The 25,860-nt window shown below is 36.1% G+C and overlaps 1 protein-coding gene across 8 annotated transcripts in view; it reads left to right on the top strand.

Moving 5' to 3' along the window:
• EVI5 (ecotropic viral integration site 5) overlaps nucleotides 1-22,837 on the top strand; it is a 75,462-nt gene extending 52,625 nt beyond the window's left edge. For 7 of the 8 annotated variants that reach the window (XM_015636165.3, XM_015636166.3, XM_033516398.1 and 4 more), the window contains 2 exons: nucleotides 2,614-2,709; nucleotides 19,936-22,837. In XM_015636165.3, the coding sequence (XP_015491651.2) occupies nucleotides 2,614-2,709; nucleotides 19,936-20,241 (402 nt within the window). In that variant the 3' untranslated portion in view covers nucleotides 20,242-22,837. Of the gene's footprint in view, nucleotides 1-2,613; nucleotides 2,710-15,513; nucleotides 15,524-19,935 lie in introns of all 8 variants that reach the window. The other variant, XM_033516401.1, reaches the window with a different exon arrangement.
• The last annotated feature ends 3,023 nt before the right edge of the window (nucleotides 22,838-25,860 follow it).

The following is a 25,860-nucleotide window of genomic DNA, read 5'->3' on the forward strand; positions in this document are numbered from 1 at the left end:
TAAAAGACAGTGGCATGATCAACTTAATAGACTATATTTTTCTGTTGGTCGGGGATGACCAGCAGCTGTAAAGAAGACTCTGATACCTTGTCCTAATTTTTTTTTCTATGTCATCCTTCCAATTCATCCCCTGTAGACAGATTTGGTTGCCCACAGAACATGGGATTATTTAAATAGGAAGATGATTTTTTTTCAGCAAGTTAAAAGGATCAGCTTGCATTTTGAGTATTGCAAGAGGACATTACAGAATGGCCTTTTTAAAAGTATGTTTGTAGAAAATGCCATTGCAGAGTTATTTTTTTTTATTTTGTGAATTGCCAGCTCTAAAAAATCTGTAGTTCTGAAAAGAAAACTGAAACTTACTTGCCTTTTAGTAATAATGGGCAAGCTAGGCTTATGCCTTCCATTCAGCTCTAAATTACTGTAGCTACAGTCAGTTCTTCCAACAGCAAATAACCCACAATTATGCTGTAATATCTGCATTAACTTTACAATGTTATTTCTAAAATAAAAGAGTAACTATAACACCAGTTAAAAGTAATGGAAGTGTGGAATTCCTATATGATATACGGGAACAGCTTTTCAGCTATTTGAATGCCAGACCCAACCCATGTGTTACTGCTTCTGCTGTTAGTTTCTATGGACTGACCTTGGAAGTGCCTGTCTCACGGCCTCTTCTGCACCCCGTTTCTATGGAAGCTCAGCTCTTTATTGCACTTCTGTTTTAGAAGTGCTATGGCACCTCAGTTCTATTTCTCCTAAAACCTTGTTTTACTGTTGCATTTTGATTGCATAGTGTGTAGTGACAGAGTAGTGTCCATAGAGTAAGAGGCTTAAATGGGAAAGTCAAGGTTTCAAACAGAGGGAAAGGACTTCAGCATTTCTCTCTTATATTCCTGCTACCTCAAGAGATCGGGTCATGCTCATTGTGTGAAATCTAAGTGTCTGACAGTAAGGAAGATTTTTTTCATATGCTTATGTGTTTTCAGTCTGCAGGTTATGTTGCTTTTGTGTCATAGACCAGTAGTCATTCTTGTAGAGAGGCATGATGGGGTTAGGCTACATTTGGGGTTTTTTATCCATTTAGGACAGGAACTTGTGTATGTGTGCAATTTTGGCTGTAGGTTACCTTGGAAACTAGGTTCAGGATGGAATTATGCATTAAAGAATCTTGTTCTTCATGTTCTCATGATTGTGAGAATTAACAGTGAATATGACAAAATCATTTTTGAGCAATTTTGCAATGCATAACTCAATGCATGTAAAACAAAGCCTTAAAAAACAGATGTTGCATTGATATTGCCAATACTGACAGTGTTCTACGTTGTTCTCTTCACTCAGCAAAAGGGTTTGGAAGGTAGCATGTTGTGTCTCCTCATAGTTTTGTCCTAGGTTTATATTTCAGAGGGGTGCTTTAAAGGAATGTCTCTATTATAGCTTTTTGTCTTGTATTTTGACAAACAGTTAACACTTTTCATTCTAAAAAGTATTTAATCTCTCTTTGCTAATGACATTCAATTTGGCTGTTGAAGTAAACTGTTTGCTTTCTTCAAGTGTAATTAAAACTTCAGCAAAATGAGCTATAGATAGAAAAACAAGAGATTCCCATTAAATTTGTATTTCTGTAATATATTGCTTGTATGTGATTTACAATCAAGGTAGAGAACTATATAAAACCAAGATGCTTGCATTCTCTAGAGGTGGTGTCTGCTTCAGAAATTACTTCTTTAGAAAAAGGCAAGAGCAGAGTTGTTATTAGCAGCAAGTAGAAGACATGGAGTGCATTTCTCATCAGGGCGATTATTTATCTCAGATCTGCCAAGTTTGGTTCAGTCACATTAGGATGTCCCTTAGGGACAAGGATGGAAAGCAGTGCTGCAGGCATTTAGTGCAAGTGAAATATTTTTAAGCATCCTGAAATGTAGGAGCTGCATTTGATTGACAGATGAGAGAAAAGTCATATTCCTATATCTATTTTTGTTTACTAGTTTTGTTTGGATTATTTATTTTTTTTTTTACTTTCCAATTTTTCTGTATAGCTCTTGAAGGAGTGGTATTAGGGGACATTCCTCTCTTCATTTATACTCTCTGAAACTCCTATGTGACAAATACCACAATATTTTGGATGTTACAATTCTTACAGGCCGAAAGAAGCTTGTCTTACGTAGTGTTTGCCAGTGCATGTCCCACAGTGCAAGGAAAGAACTACTTTGTTCACTCGGAGACAAAAGGAAATGTCTTGTTGCTAAACATAAACTGTACATTAGTGAAAATAAAGTACACTAAGATATGTTCCATGTATTGATAGTATTCTGTAGGAGTGGTTTACTAAAACGCAATCTCATGTACATAGGGTGTGGACTCCACCTGTGAAGCTGTTAGTTCTTCATGCTCCTCCACAGAATCCTGCCTTGTACTATTGAGAGAATCAGCTTGGTCTGAGCCACTGTCACCTCTAGATACCTACTGTAACTTCAACCAAATGAAAGCACCGGGTGGTATCTGGGAATAGCTTCTGTTCATGACAAAAATATGCAGACAGTTAAAATAAGATTTTTAATATAGTAGATCTTTGAATAATTTGAATATGATTCCTTTTTTTAACCAAAACAGAAAGAAGAAGGAAAAATTCAAGGGCAGCTTAATAAATCTGATTCTAACCAGTACATCAGAGAACTGAAAGATCAGATAGCTGAGCTTCATCATGAGGTAAGTGATATTATACTACAGTCTCTGATCACTTGTACCTTTTGTCCTTTCACCTGTGGCAGGTTTTGCTTATTTAATAGTTACTACATCTGTAGTACCTGTTTTTGTTGAAGTATGTTATTTTAAATGAATGCAATAAAAACTCTTATACATTAATCTTGCCTTTATCTTGGAATGTAAGAGAACAAAATCATATTTAGTTATGTGATTTGACATTAAATGAGGTTGGCATTTATGTTCCATCTTGGGTTTTCCCTTAATTTCATGAGTTGATCGTATTTGTGTTGCATTTATTCCATTTGGAACTACATACATGATAATAAGCCCCTTTATGTCTTTATTTGCTACAGCTATTAAGGGTACTATAGTTAGAAACTAAACCTCATTTGCGCAAGTAGAAGAATCCCTGCATAAATTTTCTGGTTCTTGCTGTTGAGAAAATGAATTTTATGTGGTGGTATACTGAGATTGCTTAAAAAAAAAAAAAAAAAGGATGCTTGCTTAATATCAGTTAACAGATTTTTAAGTTTTAAACTGCCAAACACTTCAATCTATGAAATGTCTGTCTTCAAACTTCCTTGCTCTAATAGTTGTAGTAACTTTCTGTTAAAAAGATCAGAAGGTCTTGAAACCAAAATGGCTTATGTAACTCCTGTGCTCAGTGGTGCATTTCAGTTTGTGCTGCATTGTGAAGAAATGTCTTTACCTAATACTCCATCATGTGCAAAATGCCTGGTCATCTTTGCAGTAGAGTCTCTTTCTAGCCTTTTCATACACAGCTCTGAGAGTGTTGCTTAAATCCATAGGATTTTAGAGCAATTCAACCTAATTGCTTATTGCCTTTTTGCTTTTATTAAATAAACACATCTTTTCTTTAAGTGTAGATAGTGTTTTCATAACAATCTGAGAAGATCCAAGCTTTTAGGATCAATCCCTTGAGACTTATAACACAGTTGAGGATCTTGGAATGTTGTCTATGCTATAGATCACTATGCTATAGATGGAGGATAGTCTCTAGGGCCACCAGTCCAGCACCTTTGCCAATCATTAAGCTCACTTAAATACAGATTAAAAAAATCAATAACCTGGCTTTCTCCATTAAAGCATTCTAATTAGTTTTCTTTATTGCTTGCTTTAAGAATTCCAAGAAAGTCAGGTATTTAGTGTATTTTTGTGTTACAAACAAAATAAAGGCACTGTACTGACTTTTTCCTCTGCTCACTGTAGGTTTAAAAGGTAAGAAACACTGCTGTGGGGGAAAAGTAGAAATACTCTTGGAAAGCTGTTGCATGATTTTCTCTATACAATCATTTATTGTATGCCTGGCTGAGCAATTGAATTGTCATGAAGGCAAGCAGTATCATACATCTTTAATATGTATAAGTTAATGTGAACAGGTCGGGAAGAAAATGAGGTTCCTAAGGTCACAGAATAATGATAATTCTAAGTAGTACCAGTGATTTCCTAAACAGTTCAGTCTAGTCGAATCTTTATCAGCATTTCAATTTGACAGAAAGGAAATGCTATGAAGAACATGAATTTCAACAATGGCAGAGTTTGGGTAATTCCATGTAGAATCGTTCCTCTTCCAGATAAGTGCTTTGTGGTGGCTAAATTTTTAATTTCAAAACTAGGTAAACACTATAGAAAGGAAATCATTCTAGGATATATAGGAACAGTAAGAAAAAATGGTTTGACATGATGATTTTATAGATCTTTTCTGACTTTAGTCATTCTATGATTTTATGAAACTCTGTATGTAATAGATGTGTGCTACCTTGGCAGCATTCTGCATGTTTCTTTACACAGACTTTATTCAAGTCTTAAGTCTTTGTTTACTAATAACTTCTTTTTCCCTACCCCCCTTAATGTTATCTATCTGTCTATTTTTAAAATAAAATCTTAAGGGGGAAAGCAGTGTTTCTTCAAAAAGCAAAATCTGAAGGAAATGGCAACAGGAATAGGCAAAAATGTTTGCTTTCAACTGGTAAATGTTAGGTGAAGTATAATTCAGTCAATGCCAGTTAAATAAACAACTTCATTAAATCTGTACTTAAGTGTCTTCATGCATACATCCACTAATGACTATGTTCTTTTGGCTAGCTGCTTTGATTCTACTTCTGCAAAAGCTAAAAGAAACGTTACACACTTACAAATGTATCTTCCTGAAGATAGGGTGATGGTGTATGTGACATGCTGACCACAAGCTCCTAACTGGTTAGCATGTAAAAGGCACTGGAAAAGGAACAGAGCTCTTGGTGACTGTATGGTTACCTTCTAATATATTGTAACTGTGTAACTTTAAACTGCACATAAATGCAAATGTTAATTAAAGAACAATTTATAATTTAAGGTAGGAGTGGGAAGGATATGTGTGAAACAAGATGAAATGTCTTGGCATGGCCATCAATGTTGATACTATTTATTTAACTTTTTTTTTTCCTCTCTCCAGCAATGCATTTTTACACCGGATAAGTTGCAGGTTCTCCATCTGAAGGATGGAACAAAATAATGACCAAATCCTGTATTGAACAGGATAGGTATTCAAACTGCAGGCTAAGTCCATATTCTGGCCTTTGGATAAACACTATTTTATGTCTTTTGCCAACAGTGTGAATGTAACTGTTTCTGTGTCAGTGGAGCCTGGAGGAGCTCCATACTTTCATTCTGTTCTGTGATACCATCCATCCAATAGTGATGGTACTAAGTTGTGGCAGCAGCATGATCAGTCCTAAATGCAGCATAATCCATCCTAATTGCAGAGTTCTTGTGAAAGGTCTGCTGTTCCATAAGTGTTTGCAAACCAGGCTAGTAACCAGGCACGGGGCAAATCTAGACTATCAGTGAGGAACACCAATAAAGACAGCAGAGGATCACTATGACTACCCAGTGTTTAAAGCTGAATTGTTCACTGAAAGTTGTGTTGGGGATGGGATTTGGCACAAATGCAACAAGCTGCTGCTGTACCATCTCTTGACTTTCTGGGTGAGAGAAGTTTGGCTCTTAGTATTCGGATATTTCTCTCATTTCAATGTGGTAACCTAAATCAGCTATGTGTTGGAACTCTGCATGCTGTATCAAATGATTAATTGATGGATTCAGCTTACAAAGTACAACTGGTTGGAAGTTTTTGTAAGTATAAGCAAAATTTTTTAAAAATAAAATTAAATTGGCCATCTTTTTCTGAGCTCAAAATTTTGCATATTTCTTAAGAATAATGCAGCTTGCAGCCTAAAGGATAAATTTCAGCTGCTTTTATTACTCATCTAGGAGTAGTAATGCTACAGTCATTCTTCAAATAATATTATAAGAAGACTTATTTGTAGTAAATTCAAGTTGTGTTCCTGTTACTGAATAACACTGCACATACTGGAGATTGGTAGTATGGCACCCAAAACTGAACCGATGACCACATTGGTGTTAAATGTACAAGGTAATTAAATAGAAAAATATGCCTTTTTTTTTAACCATTTAAATACAGTAAAATAACTATAAATGGAATTACTGGACTTTTGGCTTGTCTTAAGAAGCTGCCTGCCTGATTCCTTTTATACCTAACCAGAGGATTTCTGTAGCATGGTAATCTGAGTTGAATATTAACTACTTCAGAATAAGTCTTAAACATGTAGTTGATGAACACTTCAGGAGAACAGACAAAATTTGGAGCTTTGAGAACATTATAACCAGAAGTTGTCAACTTCTGCTTTACTAAACTCTAGACTTCTGTAAACTTCTGCTTTACTGGTGAACACTGCCGTGTTGGGTTAATGGTTGGACTCTTTAGAAGCATTTTCCAACCTTAATAATTCTATGGATCTATGCACATCATCTCAAATCTATTTACATGCACCTCTTTCTTTGCATTGATTTGAACAACCAAATATGGTTTGGAATATAAATATTAACTGTAATTTGTAATGTTATTTAAAATAGTGACTTAATTATTAAATTCCTCAGTGCAACCATAACGTCACTCAGAAATCAAAAACATGCAGATCAATTATTATTTACTTACATTTTGAACTTCAGTAAACATATCTGGTTTTATGCTCATTCCTTAGAAAGTTACTGACAGCTATCCTGTAATCTTTTACACAACCTATCAGTATTCAAAGAACAGCTGATGCATAATGAAAGGACACTCAGATTGAAGTATTTCTTGTTATCCAGTAGCTAATCCTGTGATAAGTCATGTATATTAAGTGCTGTACTTCCTTTCCTCCTTATTGGCTGAGTTTGTAATTTACTGGGCACAAAGTTGTTAGGTGGTTGTGACTTAGGACTTTATTGTTGAAGGCTGAAACTAGTGTGAAAACCTGAAATGCTGAGGATCATCACAAACAGGAAGTCATGATGTAAACTTCTTTGAGAGCTTTTAATATGTACTAGTCTTAGACACTCTGCCTTTTCAGAATCATGTGTTTGGTTGCCATTTTTTCTTTTCATTAATTGAAATCTTTCCACTTAGCATTTTCTTTCTTCTTCCTATTACCTCCCATTCTTAAAGCTACCTCTGCAACATTCTTGACTTCTAGCTTAGTGGGATATATTTTCTCATTGTGCAGCCCCAACAGGCTGCAGCTTCTGTGAAACAGCTTTTGTTATTCTTGTCAGTAAGTACAGAAGCTTGGTTACCCTGTGTTTGACACAGCAGAAATAGGGCCTAGTGATCAGTCTATTTTGTCACTTTGACCTTCCAGTTCATGTGCTTTAACTGATGTAATATAAATGACAGGAGCATACAGACACTGTGAGGTTGTACTGTGGTTAGATACCTCCAGGCTGGACCAGGATTACTAGTATTTCACAGAAGTTGCCTTTGATTAGATGCAGAAATGTTATGTGAAAGCAACTTCTGTGAAACATTTTTTACTGTTCAAAAGACTATCTCGCTAAGTAGATAGTACCCAGTTAAAGCTGTTAAACTATGTGGAAATTAATACATTGGAAGTTTGGCCTGTTACAAGTTTCCATTAAGTAAATTTGAAGGCTTAAGAAAAACTATGACTACTGAACAAGCTGTTACTCTTTCAACACAAATCATACGCTGGAGAAACAAGGAGGAGATTGTTTGTAGTTTCCCACCTTTTCCTTTTAATTAAAACTGAATAGAATTAAATGATATATAAACTGCTGAAGTTCTGCATTTCATGCACTACCTCTCTGTATGTGCAGTCACTTTATATATATTACCCAGCAGCTGTTTCTGCTTCCTGTTGGATGTTGCAAGGCTTGTATGTGTTACCTAGATTACAGGGGTGGTACAAAAGATTAGAATTGATGTGCTTACCCACAAACTACACTGGCAGACCACAAGACACCTTGGGAGACAAAAGCAAGTGGTTTCCAGTCTTTCAGACTTTGTGATTTAGGACTGAAGTGCTTGTTTCACATGAAATTTGACAAAGTTTGCATTTGTCACACTGTTACGTGATTTTTGTCACTCTTGTAATCCTTTAATGTGTTTGTTTTGCTGTAAAATTTCAGGTTTTTATCTTTATATACTATTGTATTTCAAATGTGGATTTGGTTTAATCTTACAACGGTTTTCATATTAAAAGCTGAATTCTGCCTAACGTGTTGCTTGTACAAAAGCAAGTAGCCTCTACAGTTTGGGACTGTGGATGTATATTGGCCATCTATGTTAGAGGACAGCTTTATGAAGGCAACAGCAACACACAGAAACAGCACTTCCTTCACTTAAGACATTTTATCCTTAGAAAGCAGGACTATGGATGTTAAAGACAGTCCATTCAATTTTGCTATGATATCTCTGTATCTGCAGGGACTATTCCACCTACCATGAATTTAGAGATGGTTGCTGGAGTTTTTGTCGGTTTTTTTGTGCATGCATCTGCTATTGACCAATGTCAGAGGGAGAATACAGAGCTTTTGTGTAGCTGTTTCTTTCTAATGAGAGATCCTTTTGACAAATAATTAGTTGCAATATTTTGAGAAGAAGCAAGGATTATGTGCAAATCATATGCAGGTGTGTCTGATATTTGAATGAAAACCAAAATTCTGATGTTAGTGTGGCACACTGGTCTAACACAAACTACAGCCTACCCAGTTAATGGTATCTCAGCATGGCTGATGGAAAATAACAAGATGGCAAATAAAAGGAGCATTACTATTCAGCCAAAATAATGTTCAGGCATTTAGAAGACTTATAATAGTATCTTTAAGTGAAATTCTAGAGATTAAATTCTTGAAGTGCAGAATATTGACAGTGCAGAAAATGGGGTGTTTTTAAAGGTATTTCCCATTTCAGTATCTGAAAAGTTGATGGCTCCTCAAAGAAGTAGTGAGCATTAGTTTGCTACTCCTCCATTTCCACATATGTATAGTTTATCTAGGAATGGATCTGATATTACGTTTTAAGAACCTAATGCAGTCAGTAAGATTCTGATATAGGTGTTATCTCTTGGTCTGATCATGCTCCTGATGAGCTAACATTTTGAGATTGGCTTAATGAAAAGAGATATAAAAGTTGGAGATTAAATACTATGCTTTTAAAAGATTTTGCTTGTGTAAATAAAATTCAAGACACTTTAAGTAATGACTTTGAGGATAAATAATGTATAAGTTGTGACCAACAGAGTAATTGGTTATAAGGCTGAAATAAGGATATATCTTGCAACTCACATTAGCCTTCTAGGCTTTCACTGCTGAAACGGAGAAGGGGAAGTGAACTTGTAGCCCATCAGTGTGAAGGATTAAAAAAATTCACCTATGTGGACCACACTATTAAATACCTAAATAAAATTTAATGCACTATAGTACACAGAATGAAATATTGAACCACATTAACAGTTCCTTTAGTCTTAAATACCATAAATTTATATGGTAGGTAAACTTTGTTTTGAAGATGTAAATTATTTCCTCCTTGTATTTTTTATTATTAGCTAATAATCTTAAATCAGTGAGTAGTTCTGGACCCCAGCACAGATTATCCAGATTGTCCCCTGAAGAGATGAGGGAATGTCCTTACAAGCAGCTAAATGATGATTCCTGTATTAGCCATAGATGAGAACAAAATTATGATGCTGCTTGTGGCCCATTGGAGTAGCACAAGATGAGCTGGCCACTTCTAGCAGCATTCCTAGCTCCTATTTCTCTCATAATAATTGCATCTGGGCTTGATGATGGGATACCAGTGGGAAGCATTGTTCTTTTCATCTCATAATTTTATTATTAGGCTTGTATTGAGTCAAATTCAATGCTTAGCAAATCAAATCTTCTCTTATCTGATGCACTACTAGACTACATTGAGAAGCAGAGCAAATAACTTGGAGTAAATAACATAGCTTTGCATAATGGAGATGAATAACTGGGGAAAGTAAATTGTAGTTAAAGTTCAATCTACCAGAAATTATTTGCAATTAGATATAATGTTCTTTTAGTCAGTCTCTTGCTAAGTTATTCTACCCCCCCAGCCCCCCCACCCCCAATATTTCTTCTGGAAGAAGTGTACCATTCCTTTTTCATGTAGTACAAGCATAAATACATTTGTCTCTTGGAAACTGTGACTTTACTTACTCACTTTCATAAAGCAGCTAATATTTGTGGGATTCATTCCAGTCAATTTTTACTTCAGTCAATTATTTTCCCTTCATATCTCTCGGTAAAACATAGTCCTCAGTAATGTTGGTTGAAAGTCTTGTATGAACTCTTGTAAAGCACTTGTTTCTCCATACAGACTAGAGTCACATTAACATCTTGTAATAGATTTCTTAATTAGACAAATGCTTTCAAAATATTTCAAAATATGTGACTCTCTATAAATGTTTTCTTACTTGATAAGAAATGTTGTCCTTGAAAGGAAATATGTTAGCCCTCAGATTTACAAAGTAAGCATTTCAGCTTGTGGTGGAAGTTTATAGCACAATAAATCATGTGCTTTTCTTTTACCGTATCTTGCAAAAACAGTTGGACAAGAGATGATCAGATTTTTCCCTCCCCACAAGTAAAGCTCTTACAAGGACAGCTAAAAATGTAGTTGCTTTACTAGTATGTGTCAAAGTTACAGAACTTCTGTGCTGGCAGAGTCTGATTTAAGTGGTTGTGGTCAGTCTGAGGAACCTGTGATGTGATAAGATAGCGTTTGTGAGGTCATGTGGTTTGCAAACACCCAATCTAATGTAGCAGCTTTGTCTACACAGGATAGTTAAATATATACTCTATACTTTAGAAAAGTGAATTACTTTATTCATTTAACTCAGCTTGTCCTTAAAAACATCAGAGATGTTATACTGGCTTGATAATACCCAGATTATTACTGAAAGATTGAACTGATTGGGAGACTTAATTATCCAGTAGCTTTTGCCAATTTAGTTGCCCTTAATAAAGCAACTAGCTTTAGAAACTATCTCGCTAAATAAGCAATAGACAGATGGAAGCTACAATGGAATCCCTGTATATTTTATGACCATCATTTGTTTAACTCAATTAACTTTGAGTGGTCACAGTGTAATTAACACAGACATGTTACACTTGCCCAGAATGACAGTCTTTATTCCATAATGGTGGTATTTCATTCAATGAATCATCATCTTTGCATCAGATAAGGTTGATTCCTCTCCCTTCCTCCCTGGTAGCACCACCACCAAAATATCTTCCATCCCTCGTGAGGGTGAAGAAAACCTCTAAATGTGATCAATGTAACCAGGACAATGATGTAGTCTGTCCTTAAATGGAACAGGTATGACTTTGTTTATTTGGATGAGGGCAATGGTTTTTGGTATGAATCTTAACTGTTTCACTGCCATTAGTGACAGATTGAATTCAGTGCTAAAATAAATTAAGATCGGTGAATGCTGTTTTTATAAACATTTCCCCCCTTTTTTTTTCCTGTGTCCTACACATCACAGCTCAAAGCCCAACATGTGTCTTGCTGAGCAATATAATAGTTCTCGATTGCAGCACTAGAGATGAATAAAGCTAGCTATAATTAATTACACTATGTCCTTTGTGTGAATTAGCAAAGCAAATAAACCAATTAGAGATAGTTATTTCATTATCATGGCATTATAATGTTCTTGACTGTTGAATCTGTGTGACCTGTCTGCTTTATGATTAGAGCTGTAAAGGGTGTGTCATGTTCCACCTATAAATCAAGTTTTGGGGATTGAAAAATGGAGGAATTGAGGCTCTACTGGTTTATCTGTGTGGCTGTTCCCTGCAGAAATTGTGTTAGCACCCATACACAGGTGCCAACTGAGAGAGAAAACAAGCTCAGGAGAAGACTGCTATATATGAATTTGTAATAGGTCTCTAAGTTTATCTGAATATAAGCAGAGCAAACAGTGGAGATGTGGTGGAAACACCTCCTAGATTTTTTTTATGAGTTTGAGCAGCCAGCACAGATGAGAGTAGTTTCTGCAATCAGGGGCAAAAATATTATTTAGTCCATTTAAAAATGCTGAGTTTAAATCCTGCTTTTAAAGTACAGAGTAAAAGTGTGAAATGTTCATTTCCTGCAACGGGTGCATTTTCAGTCTCTATCAGCCAGTACATTCTAGTTAATGCTTGAGGTTTCAGTAACGTTTGTATTTATAGATGCATGTGGCAGGGAGAAGGAGTATTGAGATTTAGGTGTTTTCTTGAATGTAATAATTGCAGTACATTAAGTGTGATTATACTGCTGTTTTAAAATATTTTTGTTGCTGTATCCTCACTCCAAACAAACTCTTCCATTAGAGCTACTTGTAGAAAGAGTTTCTGGGAATTTTCTATAAATAACTAGCTAGTAGGTAGAAGGAAAATTCCTAGGCCTGTCATCCTGGAACTTCCTTTGGAACTGCACACAGTCTCACTACAACAAACCTGTCAGCTCTTAGAAAAATTCCCTCAAGAAATAAAGCCTGACACAGTTACCAAATACTGACTTCTTTTCAAAATATCATTAAAGCTGGGTATTCCTCAGCACTGTTGCTATTTCATTGCATATTTGATACATAACTTCAAAGTTTAACTTGATTACACTGCACTAGATCAAAACTAGATACTTTAACCATACAGTGCAGTGATCAAAAAGTCATGACCTCCCATTGATCGCTTTATTGGTTTCCTGTTCTGATTCACTGGAAACCTTCTGGTCTGAACATTTGTTGCTGGTTTTTATCTTTGTCACGTTTACCAGGCAGCAGACTTATCTATGGTAAAAGTGATATACAACATACATTTAATTTAACATCAAATTTCATTTTAGTTCATGTACTCTCAAAATGATCATATTGAAAAAACCTGCTTTTTATAAAAACTTAAGTCAAGAAATTTAAGAGTACATTCAGAGCAGTATGAAATAAACAGATGGACAACTGGAGATGAGGTTTCTTTTAATGCATTAAAATTGTTCCATAGATTTTATTTAATCTTTCTGACAGCTATAAGGATTTTGTAACACATTTTGTATTACTCTTGGACTGAATATGACTTACAGAAGCTGGCAATTTAAAACAGAGGCCAAATATTTAAATGCTGTTAAAAAAACCCCAAAGTCTGAAATTACTCAGTCTTGGAAATTCTCTGCTGCTCTTTCGCTCTTCACTTACAATGCACTGGAGGGGTTTTATCTCTTTCTAGTGGCACAATCAGCAAAGTTAATTTTATAATGAGATAAATATTTCAGGTTGTACAGCAATATGTTGGTCATCCTTTTAAAATATGAGTTTCAAAAACAAAGGTAATAGTTTCCTTAAATGGGAGACTTAATTAATTGCATACATAATCTTTGTTTCCAAAGAGCTAATGAGTGGGGTGGATTCAATTAATGTTGTAGTACCTTATGACTGTTGCTTTTAAGCCTACTATAGATGTGGGGGAAAAAAAAAAGAAGTCAGAGACTCTCTGGGTTTTTTAACTTTTAAGAATAGCAGCCTTAGTGGCTCAGCCAGAAAAAGGAGCCTAGGTCTGTTCAGGTATTTAATATTGTCACTCTCTGCTGTTCTGGCTTGGGTCCACAGTAGAATTATCCAGCCTGGAGTTTACTGCTTGCTCTGATTTCTGATTAGCTAGTGCTGCCAGTTTCAAGGGGGTTTTGCTGCAATTGCTTGAAGAAGTGGATAAAATGATACTGCAGCTATATTAGATTGAATCCATTTATAAACTCCAATAATCACAGAATCAAAGAATTAACTAGGTTGGAAAAGACCTTTGCAATCACTGAGTCCAGCCCATGACCTAACACCATCTTATCAACTAGACCATGGCACTAGGTGCCACATCCAGTCTTAAACACCTCTGGGGATAGTGACTCTACCACCTCCCTGGGCAGCCCGTTCCAGTGCTCACTCATTTTTCTGTGAAGACTTTTTTCCTAATGTCCACCCTAAACTTCCCCTGGCACAGCTTAAGACTTTGTCATCTTGTCCTGTTGCTGATTACCTGGGAGAAGACCCCCTATCTTGCTATAACCTACTTTCAGGGACTTGTACAGAGGGATAAGGTCTCCCCTGAGCCTCCTCCTGTCCAGACTTAACAACCGCAGTGCCTATTGCTGCTCCTCACAGGGCTTGTGTTCTAGACCTTTCACCAGCCTTGTTGGATGTGTTTGAGCATCTCAACAGCCCTTCTAAATTGAGGGGCCCAGGTCTGAAAACAGCACTTGAGGTGCAGCTTAACCAGTGCTGAGTACAGGGGAAGAATGGTTTCTGCACTGTAATATCTGCTGGATATAATATTTGTCTGGACTCATATTTATGTCCTTAGTGGCAGCACATTTCCCACAAGTTCCATTGGAGATGCTCCAATTACTTGGTTTGCTGTAATAAGCATTTTTCCAGAAGTAGTTAGTGGGAGTGTTTGTAAAGAAGTGATAGTGTACCTGTATGCCTTAAACTGGAGTCATCTTGTTACAATAGGAGAGTCATCACTAAGTAGCAGTCAGCTGTTAAGTATGATAAGCATTAGATGCTGTGGACACTCGGGAATTTTTAATTTGCTTTTCTTCATGTTAAATGTGATTATATTTAATAGTTCATAACTGATTTTTTTTTTTAATTGACTTGTAATTTTCTAAATATCTGTTTTCATGGTGCCAAGTTGACAATGTTTTTCTGAATTATAGGAAAGGTACTTGAAAATCCTTATGAGTTATTTCTTCAGCTAAATGTGGTTAGATCATATTTTCAGCAACCTAGTTTTCTTTTGAATCATGTTTGGGTTTTAAGTAGGAAATCATATGAAGAGTTTCAACTGTTACTAAGGTTGGAACAAATAAAGAAGGAACTCTGATTTTTAGATTCCTCTTCTTTATAAGTAAAAGCACTGAGAATTCAGGACCTTTATTTTTAAAATAAATATTTAAATTGACATACTGCCTTCTGCCAAAACCAATTTAATTCACTCAAGGCAGTGGTCATATTTCAATCTCACTTGTGTATTTCTTTGTTATCTAACTGTGACTAGATTTAATACTTATTGTCAAGCTTTGTTAAAACCTGTCTTTACTATTTTGGAATTGAGTAAATTTCAAGAATTAGTTACTGAAGCCTTTTAAAGGGAGCAGACAGTAGCATTTTAGTTTGACTTTTCACCACTGAATTCCTAACTTAAAACTGCATAGGTTACAACATAAAAATGTCTTTCAGAGCTTAGGTTGAACTCTTTCACAAAGTCCCAATTGAAAGTTTAACTTACGTTCCCTTCTCAAAAACAACAAAAGGGACTTAGAAATATAACTTGCTTGCAACTATTACTCTTCAAACTTGATTTTATGGTTTAATACAGAACACCTTTTGAATTGTTTAAAATGTCTAAATTTCTCTTTACTGTTTCTCCTTCATGCCTGGCTTGATGAGGCAGTCAGCATCAGGTAAGAAAGTTTATTCTAAGGTTCAAGGATCTGATTGTTAGCCTTCTTTCAGCTCTCCTGTATTGGTGGAAGCACACTGTTACCTGTTAAGAGTATGTACAGTTAAGTATTTTCATATGTTGACCAGTAGACATACAGTTTGTCTTTAAAATGCTGCATTCTTTAGACACAAGAAGGTATGTCAATGAACACATTATTAAGAATTTGTTCTTGATTCAGCTGGCTTTTGAAGGGATAATGATGATATATATTTTGATCACATAATGTTATTAACCCTTTGAAATATCCTGAAGACCATGTAAATGTGCTGTAGTGAAAACTGGGTTAAAGCTGCAGTAATATAGACATTATGACCTGGATTTGAGAATGAAAAGCAAAACACATGGGGTTTACCAGGCCTGGTTTTTTATTGGTTGCCTTTTTTTTTTTTTTTTTTTTTTTTTTAAAGCAGATGTGATCAGATTTGAGATTGTTGCAAAACTGAAGCAGTAAGAAAAAGGTTCCTTTAAATGTTACTTGTTGGAGTGACAGAGATCTAGTTCCCTTCACATGAAGGAAGGCCAAACCCAAAACTGAAAGCCTTTAACTAATATCGACCGTACAAAAGAGAACAGAAACTAAGAGACCCTGGGGTGCAAGTCCATACTTTGCTCAACATGGCTGTAGTTCCTTCAGAGATAAGTACAGAGGAGAACTAGGGTATGGGGGAGTGTTTGGGTTGGGTCCACACATGCTGCATTCCAAGCCCTTAGTTGGATTTCCCATTGTCTTGATATGCTTGGCTAGATGAATTGCAAGATCTTGGCCTAATGCTTTAGTTCCTACCTTAAGCTCTTTTTCCATGTTCAAATGAAACAGTGACAGCAAGAATCTCAAGTCTGTCTTAAAAAGCTGACAAATGAATTTCAGTGTGAATGAGCTCATTATTCATCTTTTGCAAAATCTAAGCCATACCTAGACAATGGCAAAGATAGAATTGGTAGTTACAAATCAGGTATTGAGTCCTCTTGACACTGGCTTAGCATGCAGCACCAGCCAAATCAGACAAGGCAACATTGGGCATTAATAGGAAGTATGTTAAAAACCAAATAAAAGGAGCCGTATTGCCACTTGGTATGTGAGATATATGTAGAGAGTTGGATGGAAGTAGAGAGTTTAAAAAAGGTCTGTAGGGATGTTAAAGGGAACTGAATGATAGTTGTCTTGATTAGTGCCTGTTGATGAGAGGCTAAAATGGATTGGAACTCATCTGTTCTAGAGAGAAAGCTGAAGGAAGGTACTGTGATGTAAGTTGCAGAATAATAACCACTGAACTGCCTTTCACCACTTGTTCCTTCATTATTAGAATTTGGGGGCAGTTACTGAAACAAATAGATTGTTTTAAAACAAATAAAGGAATTTCTGGAATTTACTGCCACAGGAAGATGTGGAGGTAAACAGCAAGTTACATTATCAGTCATGGATGGCTGGTCTACAAACATATGCCAAAGCAGCTAGAAAAATATTTCACTCGTATTTGCTACAACAGCTTCTGGACAACTGAATGGAGGCTTGCTAACATGAAGGTCGCATTGTCATTGTTGGAGGCACCATATTAGGCTGATGGACCCTGCCCTAAGCCAATAGGACAGTAACGTTCCTTCCTTGAAAAAAGATACTTTTTTTTTAGAAGTGTAGAGCCTCACTTGCTAGACTGTAAAGTTATGTGAGATTACAAAACTTTAGGAAAACTCCATTTTAGAGCTTTTGGTTTAATTGCGTAAGTGCAGGCTGTCTGCAGGTTGTTTCAAATGCTTTGAGAAGCCATAGAAAGCCTTCCTGATTGCAGTAAAAATTCCAACTAATTAAGCTCCTTCAGAAATGTTCCTGAACAAATATGAGGTTGAAGGGCCCCTGAATAATCTTCAAATATGAAAGTACACTTGCCCTTGTCAGTGCAGCCTAGTATGCTGTTAGCCTTCATCACTGCACAGGGACAGTGTGGATTCAAGCTTAGCTTAGCTTCCTGTGTGTCGGGACCCCATTGTCCTCTTCAACAGTGTTGCTCTCCAGCCTGTTGATCCCCATAATACAAACAAGGTCTATGCCACAATGTTCTGGCTGAGGTGGTCATTTCTGAAGCAGACAGAAATTCTGGAGCTCTATGACCATTGATAGACATGTGTGTATTCTGTGCACTATGTTCATGTTTCTTCACAGCAGTCTGTTTCCCCTTGTATGTGAGGAGTGCTTAAGAAAAAAAGGCAGGCAAGTGTAAAGCTGAAGATCAAAAGTGTTTCTGGAAAGTCAGAGATTTGTTATTCTAATGAAAGGATGCACAAAGATAACACAGTGTTTTCTGAGACTCCCTGGAGGAACTGGCAAAGGCTGTGTCTATTCATGATTATTTTCACCAACAGCATTTTCCACAGACTCCCATTTGGAAAGGTTGCTGCCTAAAACTGTGAAACCATGATTTTGTCATGTTACCTAAATAACTTCATCTAAAGGTATCATGTTTAAGTCTTCAGGAAAACATTTGAGGTCATTGGCTTGCCTTTCTGAGTGTTCAAAACAACTAACATTGAGTATCAGCTTTATAATTTCAGGTGAACCAATGACTTAACTATACAGACCTAAAAGCATATAATTTCTTACTCTAATATGAAGTTTGTAATCACTTGTACAGCAGTTCTTTTTTTTCCTGTGGTGAGGGTGGAGGGAAATTGTTGGGTTTCTGTGTTTTATTTTCTTAGTGACTAAAATTGATAGCTGTTTTGGAAAATTCATGTGGTAGCTAATCTGATCATATTGCAGCATATTTTCAAGAATATATTTCTAAGTAACACAAGAATGTCTGTACCAGGCTTTCTTGCATCTAGGCATATAAGCTAGTAAAAATTATCTATTCCAGATATATTTATGTTTGGCATAAGCTGATTTTGCTTGCATCATGAGTTATGTTATACAAGTGTGGAGCTCTGTTTTGCTTGTCTTTATACAAAGTCCTCATGAAACACCAGCAGCCTATGTGTATGTGAAGAAAATGCAAAAACCTAATGTTAGTATGCACAGTACCAACAATTCCTAACAGAAAACAGGGATTTTTTTGCTATAGCACCAAAAGCTGGAGTTTTTACATGCTAACATGCAATTTAATAGCTTCTAGCATGATCATGACTCTTGTGATCTTTTTTCAACTCCTTTTTTATTCTCATCTTCTGCACAAGCCCATGGTAAGTACAGAGATTCCTTCTTCCCCAAATGGACAGGTAAAAATCTCCTATTGGTGTCAATACTGAGGACATACAAATTTTTTTTAATTTATCAAAGTGAATATTGCTTCTGATTTCTGAAACATCAACAGATTTTGGTAAAGAAACTCTTCAGCATTTTATTCCTTCTATTCTTCAGGTCTATTACTGTAAAAAGTAATTTCCAAAGTAGCACTTGGTGCATCTTCCTTTTTAAGCTTTTAGAGTGGCATCTGGAATGTTCTATAATCCATTTTTAATGTTTATCTGCATGCTCAGGATTTTTGATTTTAATACTCTTAGACTGTCAAACTGACTCTGAGATATTTGCTACTGAAAGCTAACCAAAATGAAATTCTAGATCAAACAAACCAAAATACCACAAAAACAACCAACCTCCAGAATGTCTTCCATGAGTTGCAGTTATTTTTCATTAAATTAACAGGGGACTTGCCAGACTTTAGTGCTTTGGCTTTTAGTTTTGAGTAGCTTGAATGCATGGTTGAAATTGTGTATCACTCTGCAGCACATTGAATTAAAATGTTATTTATCTGTCTGTGGTCAGACAATAATTTTTATCTTGTTTGATGTTGTCTTAAAGTTGCAACTACAATCTCTTTATATTGTAGAGATGTTTCTCTCATACTAATTGATCTGAAATCTCATTGGCTCTGAATTAGATAATTAAGACACTTAATGCTACAATATAGACAGAACTGAACATATTCTTGGGGATTTTTCTCTGTGACTGTGAGCAGCTGGCAATATTCACTTGTGACCCTGTTCTTTGAAGAGGGGGCTTTCTCAAGTAAGAAATCAGGCAATACGAGAAAGAATGGAGCTGTAAAAGTAAAATGTTAAGCCCAAAAGTGCTGTCAAAACAAATGGGCCACTCTAGAAAATAGAAATCATCCTTGTGGGGATATTAAAGATGCAGTAAAAGAGGAATCTCTCATTACTGACTCTAAGTACCTTGATTGTTAAGCCTTAAAACTGTAATACTCGAAGTGTTCATCAAATGTGCTACTTTCAGATCTTTAATTTTATCCAGTAAGAGTTCAATGAGGTATTTGTAGAAAATGAACTTGTTTTTTTTTTGTTTGGTTTTTGTTGTTTGGGGTTTTTTACTGCTGGACTCTTGAGCTGTAATTAACTGTCAACTTCCACTTTTTCTAACAGATCAAATGCCTAAAAGGCCAGAGAAACTTCTCAGACCAACCCACTTTTGATGGGATTCACATTGTCAACCATTTCACAGGAGATGATGAATCATTTCATTCTTCTGATGAAGATTTTATAACTAACTCCATACAGGAGAGTGGGGTGAACTTTCATCTTCCCAGGAGAACTGGTCAGATGTCTTTGGATCACACACTTGTAGACAGCAGTGACAGTGATACTGAGGAAAGTGCCCTTCAGACTGGGAATTCAGACAAGATGGTTTCTAAGCAGAGAAGAATGGAATCTTACTCTACTACTGTGTGATTATCACTGTGACTAGCACTGAAGACTTCCATCTTTCTTTAAGGCTGAAATTGTGAGGGAACTGAAACCATCTAGAAGTTGGTTTAGCTAACTATGGATTTGGTCTGGCCTGTGATAAATATATACATGTACTGTCTATCTGCCTTCTCTCTTTGCCAAATCTTACTAATGACATACCATTGCCATAAAATAGGCTGGGAAGAAGTTGATGGATGACAGTTTTGACAGTATTACTGAATGTTCTTTGGTTTAGAAACTGCAAATATATTATTTCTTTAATGTGTAAGAAGCATTTTTGCTGATCACAAACACAGGAATTATTTTCCTCAAAAGAAATTGCTTTTGTGCAATATTTTATGCTCTGAACAAATGTGTATGTTTTACATTGTTATCCTTTTGTGATCAAGATGGATCCTAGTAAACCATCTGATCATGACACACATATATATATATAATTATCTTATGCTTCTCAATTAGTTTTGGTTTTTTACTAAAGTTGATGGATGCCCACAGAAGGCTTGAAAGACAAGCCTTTATCTGTACTACTTCATATATGCAAATAATGGTCACTAATGTCATGAAGGTGTTTTTCACTATTTTCACTTAAACCTATGTGCATCTGCTTTTGATGTTGCTAAATAATAACTGGTCTGAACATGTTAATTACAATAATGTTTATTTTGTACATATTTATGTATCTACACCAAGCTGAAAATGTACATTACTCCATTTTATATGAGGAATGTAAATGTTGCGATATTACTGTCTCTGGTATTCTAACAGGAAAATGAATTCTGTATATATACACTAAAAGTGAATTACTAAATAAAAGCAAAACACTAACTTTGCATTAAGTTTCAGCCTAGCTACACTAACAGGCTCATGTCAGAAATGCTTGTTCAAAACACTATTGACTGAAATCTTTTACCTTCATGTATATGTAATGAAAATAAATTTTTCATGATTTAACAAGGTTGCAGCATTTACTGTTTAGTCCCTTCCAAGCTATAGTCCTTGGTTACCACATAGTTACTTGCAGGCTCTAGCTAGGTTCAAATAAGGTGAAGAATTATTCACGTCTTAGTTTTAATGAAGACATGGTCAGTGCAGTGGAAATATGTACATTCAGTCCTCTTACAATTTATATTACAGAGCTATCTAGGAAATAAGCTATTGGTGCCATCACCAAACAGCTGTGATTGAACAAAGCAGAAAGAGCAGAGCTGAACAATCTGCTCCTAGTCTCTCAAAAACTGAGATCCAGTGAAACAGTTTCTTGGACAGAGCAAGAGATTCTACTGTTGTCTTATGAAAATTTACGTGCACTTGCAGACACATTCTAGTCAAGAATATTCTGTTATCGCAATCCTATGTAATTAAGTAATCTTTAAGACTTCTTTTAGCAATGTTTGCAGCTGTTCTATTAAATAAAAAGTATAGCAATACAGAAGTTTGGTACTGATAGGTAGTGTGTATGTTAACCAGTTTGCTACCCTGGAGAAGCAGTGCAGCTGTTTAAAATTGCAAAAAGTATGGAAGTGTTCAGCTGAATGCATCTGCTAGTCCCACTAGGCATTTCCTTTCCATTTGTTTTGAATATGTTTTCAGAAAGAAACAGCACAATTAGGAGATAATAAACACTCAAAGAATGATAGAGAAGACTGTATGGAAACAGCACATTATAGGCATCTCAACAATATTATCTGCCCAGGTGCAATCTAATTTAAATCTTTAAGCATGTAGGTGACAAATTCCAAAATTACTGATTTCTGCAGCTCCAACTCATTTCAGTGTTTCTGCCAAATTTCCCCATATCCTGACGGTGAATATGTAGTTCCAAGTACAGCCTGTGGAAATTGCCACTTCTGAGTTGAATTAGCTGAGTGATTCTTATTCCTGTTGAAAATGTCATGTCTGCAAAACCAAATCAGTACTTTCATTCACAAATGAGTAACAGTTGTCTTCTTTCCTTCCAATGAGCATCTGCTAATTTATGTTTGCACCTGGATCATTGTTGCCCAAGAGGATAGGTGACAAATGTCTTGTTGCCTGTCATCAATACCAGCTGCAAGCCTCTCTTAAAGGTAATGTTCTGTAATAAGTGGCAGGCATAAATTTCAGTTGGAGTGCCATAAAAACTCTGTCTGTTTGAATAGTGAAGTGTTATGATTTTGCAATAACTGCCTTACTGTTCAAGTGATAGCAAATGAGATCAGATGGCAAGGGTTATTTCCTGAACTTCTGTGGTTTTAAAGTATACAAATAGAATAAATACTGATACTGAATAACAGCATAAATAAAAACATGCAGAAGTCCTTATCCAACTGACTACATCTCTTCTAGTGATAAAAGTGAATCACTGAACATACTGCAGTTTCAGACTTGGTTGTACACCGACTATCCTAGAAAGACAGTCAAGGATAGGCTCTTCAGAATCATTCTGCTTTTTCTCCAACTCTTTTGGCAAATAAATGACACTAATCTCTTTGCGTATGTATATTATAATTTGAATATACATCAGCATAATGACAATTCATTAACATAATAGACAATAATATATAATGTGTCAATAAATAAAACATATTAATTATACTGCACACCATGACCTTTCTTTTGTGACCTTCCAACAAACATTGCTATTTGCTTAGATTTCCTGTAAAAGTTCAATATGAATACTAAAAGCATAAGGTAAAAAAGCATGTAAACATGAAAATACAGATTTCTGAATATGCAGCAAGTATTGCAGCTGAGAAGACAGGTGGAATAGGGAAAGGGAATGCCCTGCTATATGTGGAGTTTTTGTGCAAATTGCTTTTTATGTTTGGTAGTAAAAATGGTTCTGATTTCCCCAATCTGAAAATCAAGTGCCTTTGTTAATCAGAGACTCCTCAACATCTACATTTTCTTATTTCTCCATGCTAGAGGAGTGAATATTTTAGGTACTAGTAGCATTTATTGTTAAACCTCTTTTAAGTAATTTCATTTCCTGTATTAGAAATTTTTAACATTTATGAAAAATTTGTAATCTGACTACTTTGGAGAAAATACATCTGTGGAGTTAAGAATAGTGTATTGCATTCACAGCTCAACAACTATTTGGTCACTTTGGTCAGGTTTTTTTGTTGTTTTGTTTCTCAACAAAAAGCAGGCATCATCTATATACACATCCACAAAGTACTATTTTCCACTAAATTCAATTTTCAACTGTATGTGCTATTTCTATATTAACTAAAATACATTGCTACAAAAAGGATAAAAAGAAGCAATCACATTGGAGTTTGCATAAATTTATCAAAACTTCTTTGTACATCCTGCTATTGAATTTGATCAGTAATGAACCCTTTTGTGGAACTGCAACACAGAACTGCATGTTTTTCTGGGGTATTAATGTGATCACTGTTTGATATCAGAGACAATGTTATTGACTCAGTGAAACTTGATGCTTAAAAACTTAAGCTAGAATGACCTAAAGATACATTAGCATAAAAATATCCACATTTTATATGATATGCTGCTAATTCCCCTACCTGTAGAACCTCCAAATAATGTAATTCACTTGGGAGGATGGTAGAGACAATGCAAATCCCCTAGGAAAGCCATTATGGTAGTCCTGGAGACTAAAACTAAAAAATCAACCTATAAGATAGAAGTTAGTGCAATCTGTATGGAAACTATAGTGTTATGTTCAATCATACACCAGCTACTAACCCTGTGTATTAAGAAAGAAGATGAAAGCTATGGATAACTAACAGATTTCTAGATTAAATGAGGTACATTTTGGTCTGTGAAATACTCTTACCAGTATATATTCTGTAATTCTCTGAGGGGTTTATGTGCTGATGGAGTTTTTTGGTTGTTTTTTGGAGGGGATGGATTGGTTGGTTGGTTTTGGTTTGTTTTTTTTTTTTGTTTACGCACTAGTCCAAGACATAAGAAAAATCAGTAAAATGCATTTACACAGTAGGCAACAGACACAAAAATTCTGACTGCACAGAAAGCACAGAGTAATTAAAGTAAGTAATTAAAGAAAGCACACAGTAAATTGACTTTCAATGTAACAATATAGCATGAAGTTTCAGCTTCAGAGCAAACATGCTAATTTATGCATACCTACTCATTTCTGGACACTAAGATACAACTGCTAGATCCAAGATACAACAGCTTAATGCTCTCCTTTTCCAGGAACTAATACCTTATTTCTCAGTTATGAAAAACAAAAGCAATGTGGCATACTCTTTGAATTGCATTGTACTGCAAAAGTGACTGAAATTTCTAGTGCCCCACTTTGAGAACTAGAATTCCTATGAGAACATTTTGCATAGTATATGCTCTATAATAATTGATTCAACTTTTTGCTGTTCGTAATGGAGGTACATTCTGGATCCATTCCCTCCCAAAGCTGGAATCCCTCTTTTCATCCCACCCTTCAACACCACAGCTTACCGTCACTTTCCCTCTCCAGTTTGAGCTCACAGTGATAATTTTCTAATCTGCTCTGGGAGCAGCAGAAGTTACTTTGGTTTCCCCAGCAATCAAAAAATTGCAATCAAAATCACTGATTAATTTCTGACATATTTACAGCATGCATTTATGCCACAAGGCGGTAGTGACAGAGGAGGTAGTGACAAGATGCTGAGAGGAAAAAAACAATAGGCAGCATGTTAAAAGCAAGTTTTAAAAAGTTTTTAAAAAGTAAAGACACAGTTCTCAACAGAATGTACAGTGCTACAAGTTCTAGCAGTTTTTCAGTGGAATTATTCTGCATAACTGTGATCCCAAATTTTATCACTTTAAAGTGGGTTTAAATTCCCCAGAGTATCACCCTTTTTGCTGCCTTCTCGCAGTCCTGACTCCCCCACACAGGAAACTGCTTCTCCTCCCCTCTGTACCAAGCAGTTAACCTGCCAAATCCTGTTCTTCAAATCCTTCTGCCTGTTGCAAAGTGTCTCATCACTTCTGAACGCAGAGATCTCACCTTTAGCTTGTCACCTTTGGTGCCTTATCTGATGTTGTTTTAGATCTAATGCTGACACCAGGCAACTACTGTAAACCTAGCAGTGAATTACAGTGAGTAGCTCTTCAATTTTAAACACGATTATAATATAATCCCACCCTACTTTAAACCCCTCCTTTTATTTATTTCTCCCCCTCTCTTGTCACTATGGTGTAGCAATCATGTGCCATAGCATTCAACTGGACCTTACCAAGTTTTTATGTTTAACTTTGAGTATCACCCTCCCTTTGAGAGAAGCATTAGAGTAACTTCATTAAAACCCAGCCCTACATTTCCCATTAATTACATCACTGTGCCAGCTCTGGGCTCGGCTTATGGCTTTTCCACACTGAACCACAGAACACTTGGCACTGTCACACATCTCGACACTGCACACGCCAAACAATCTCAATGGTTACTGAGCTGCGGCACACAAGTCACGCTAAACCAAAATAAAAGCTGAACCCCTTCACCTCTGTTTGGCGTGCTGATACTGCAGACAGCAGCTCCTCTCGGGGTGGGAAGAGCCCTGGGACGATGGCTGTAGAAGGCTGCGCTAAGGGCTCCCCTCAGGGCCGAGCGCGCGGGGCGGCTTCGCGCTTCGCCGGCCTCGTGCCACCGCCCGC

This window comes from Parus major, chromosome 8, assembly GCF_001522545.3.
Source record: "Parus major isolate Abel chromosome 8, Parus_major1.1, whole genome shotgun sequence".
NCBI lineage: Eukaryota > Metazoa > Chordata > Aves > Passeriformes > Paridae > Parus > Parus major.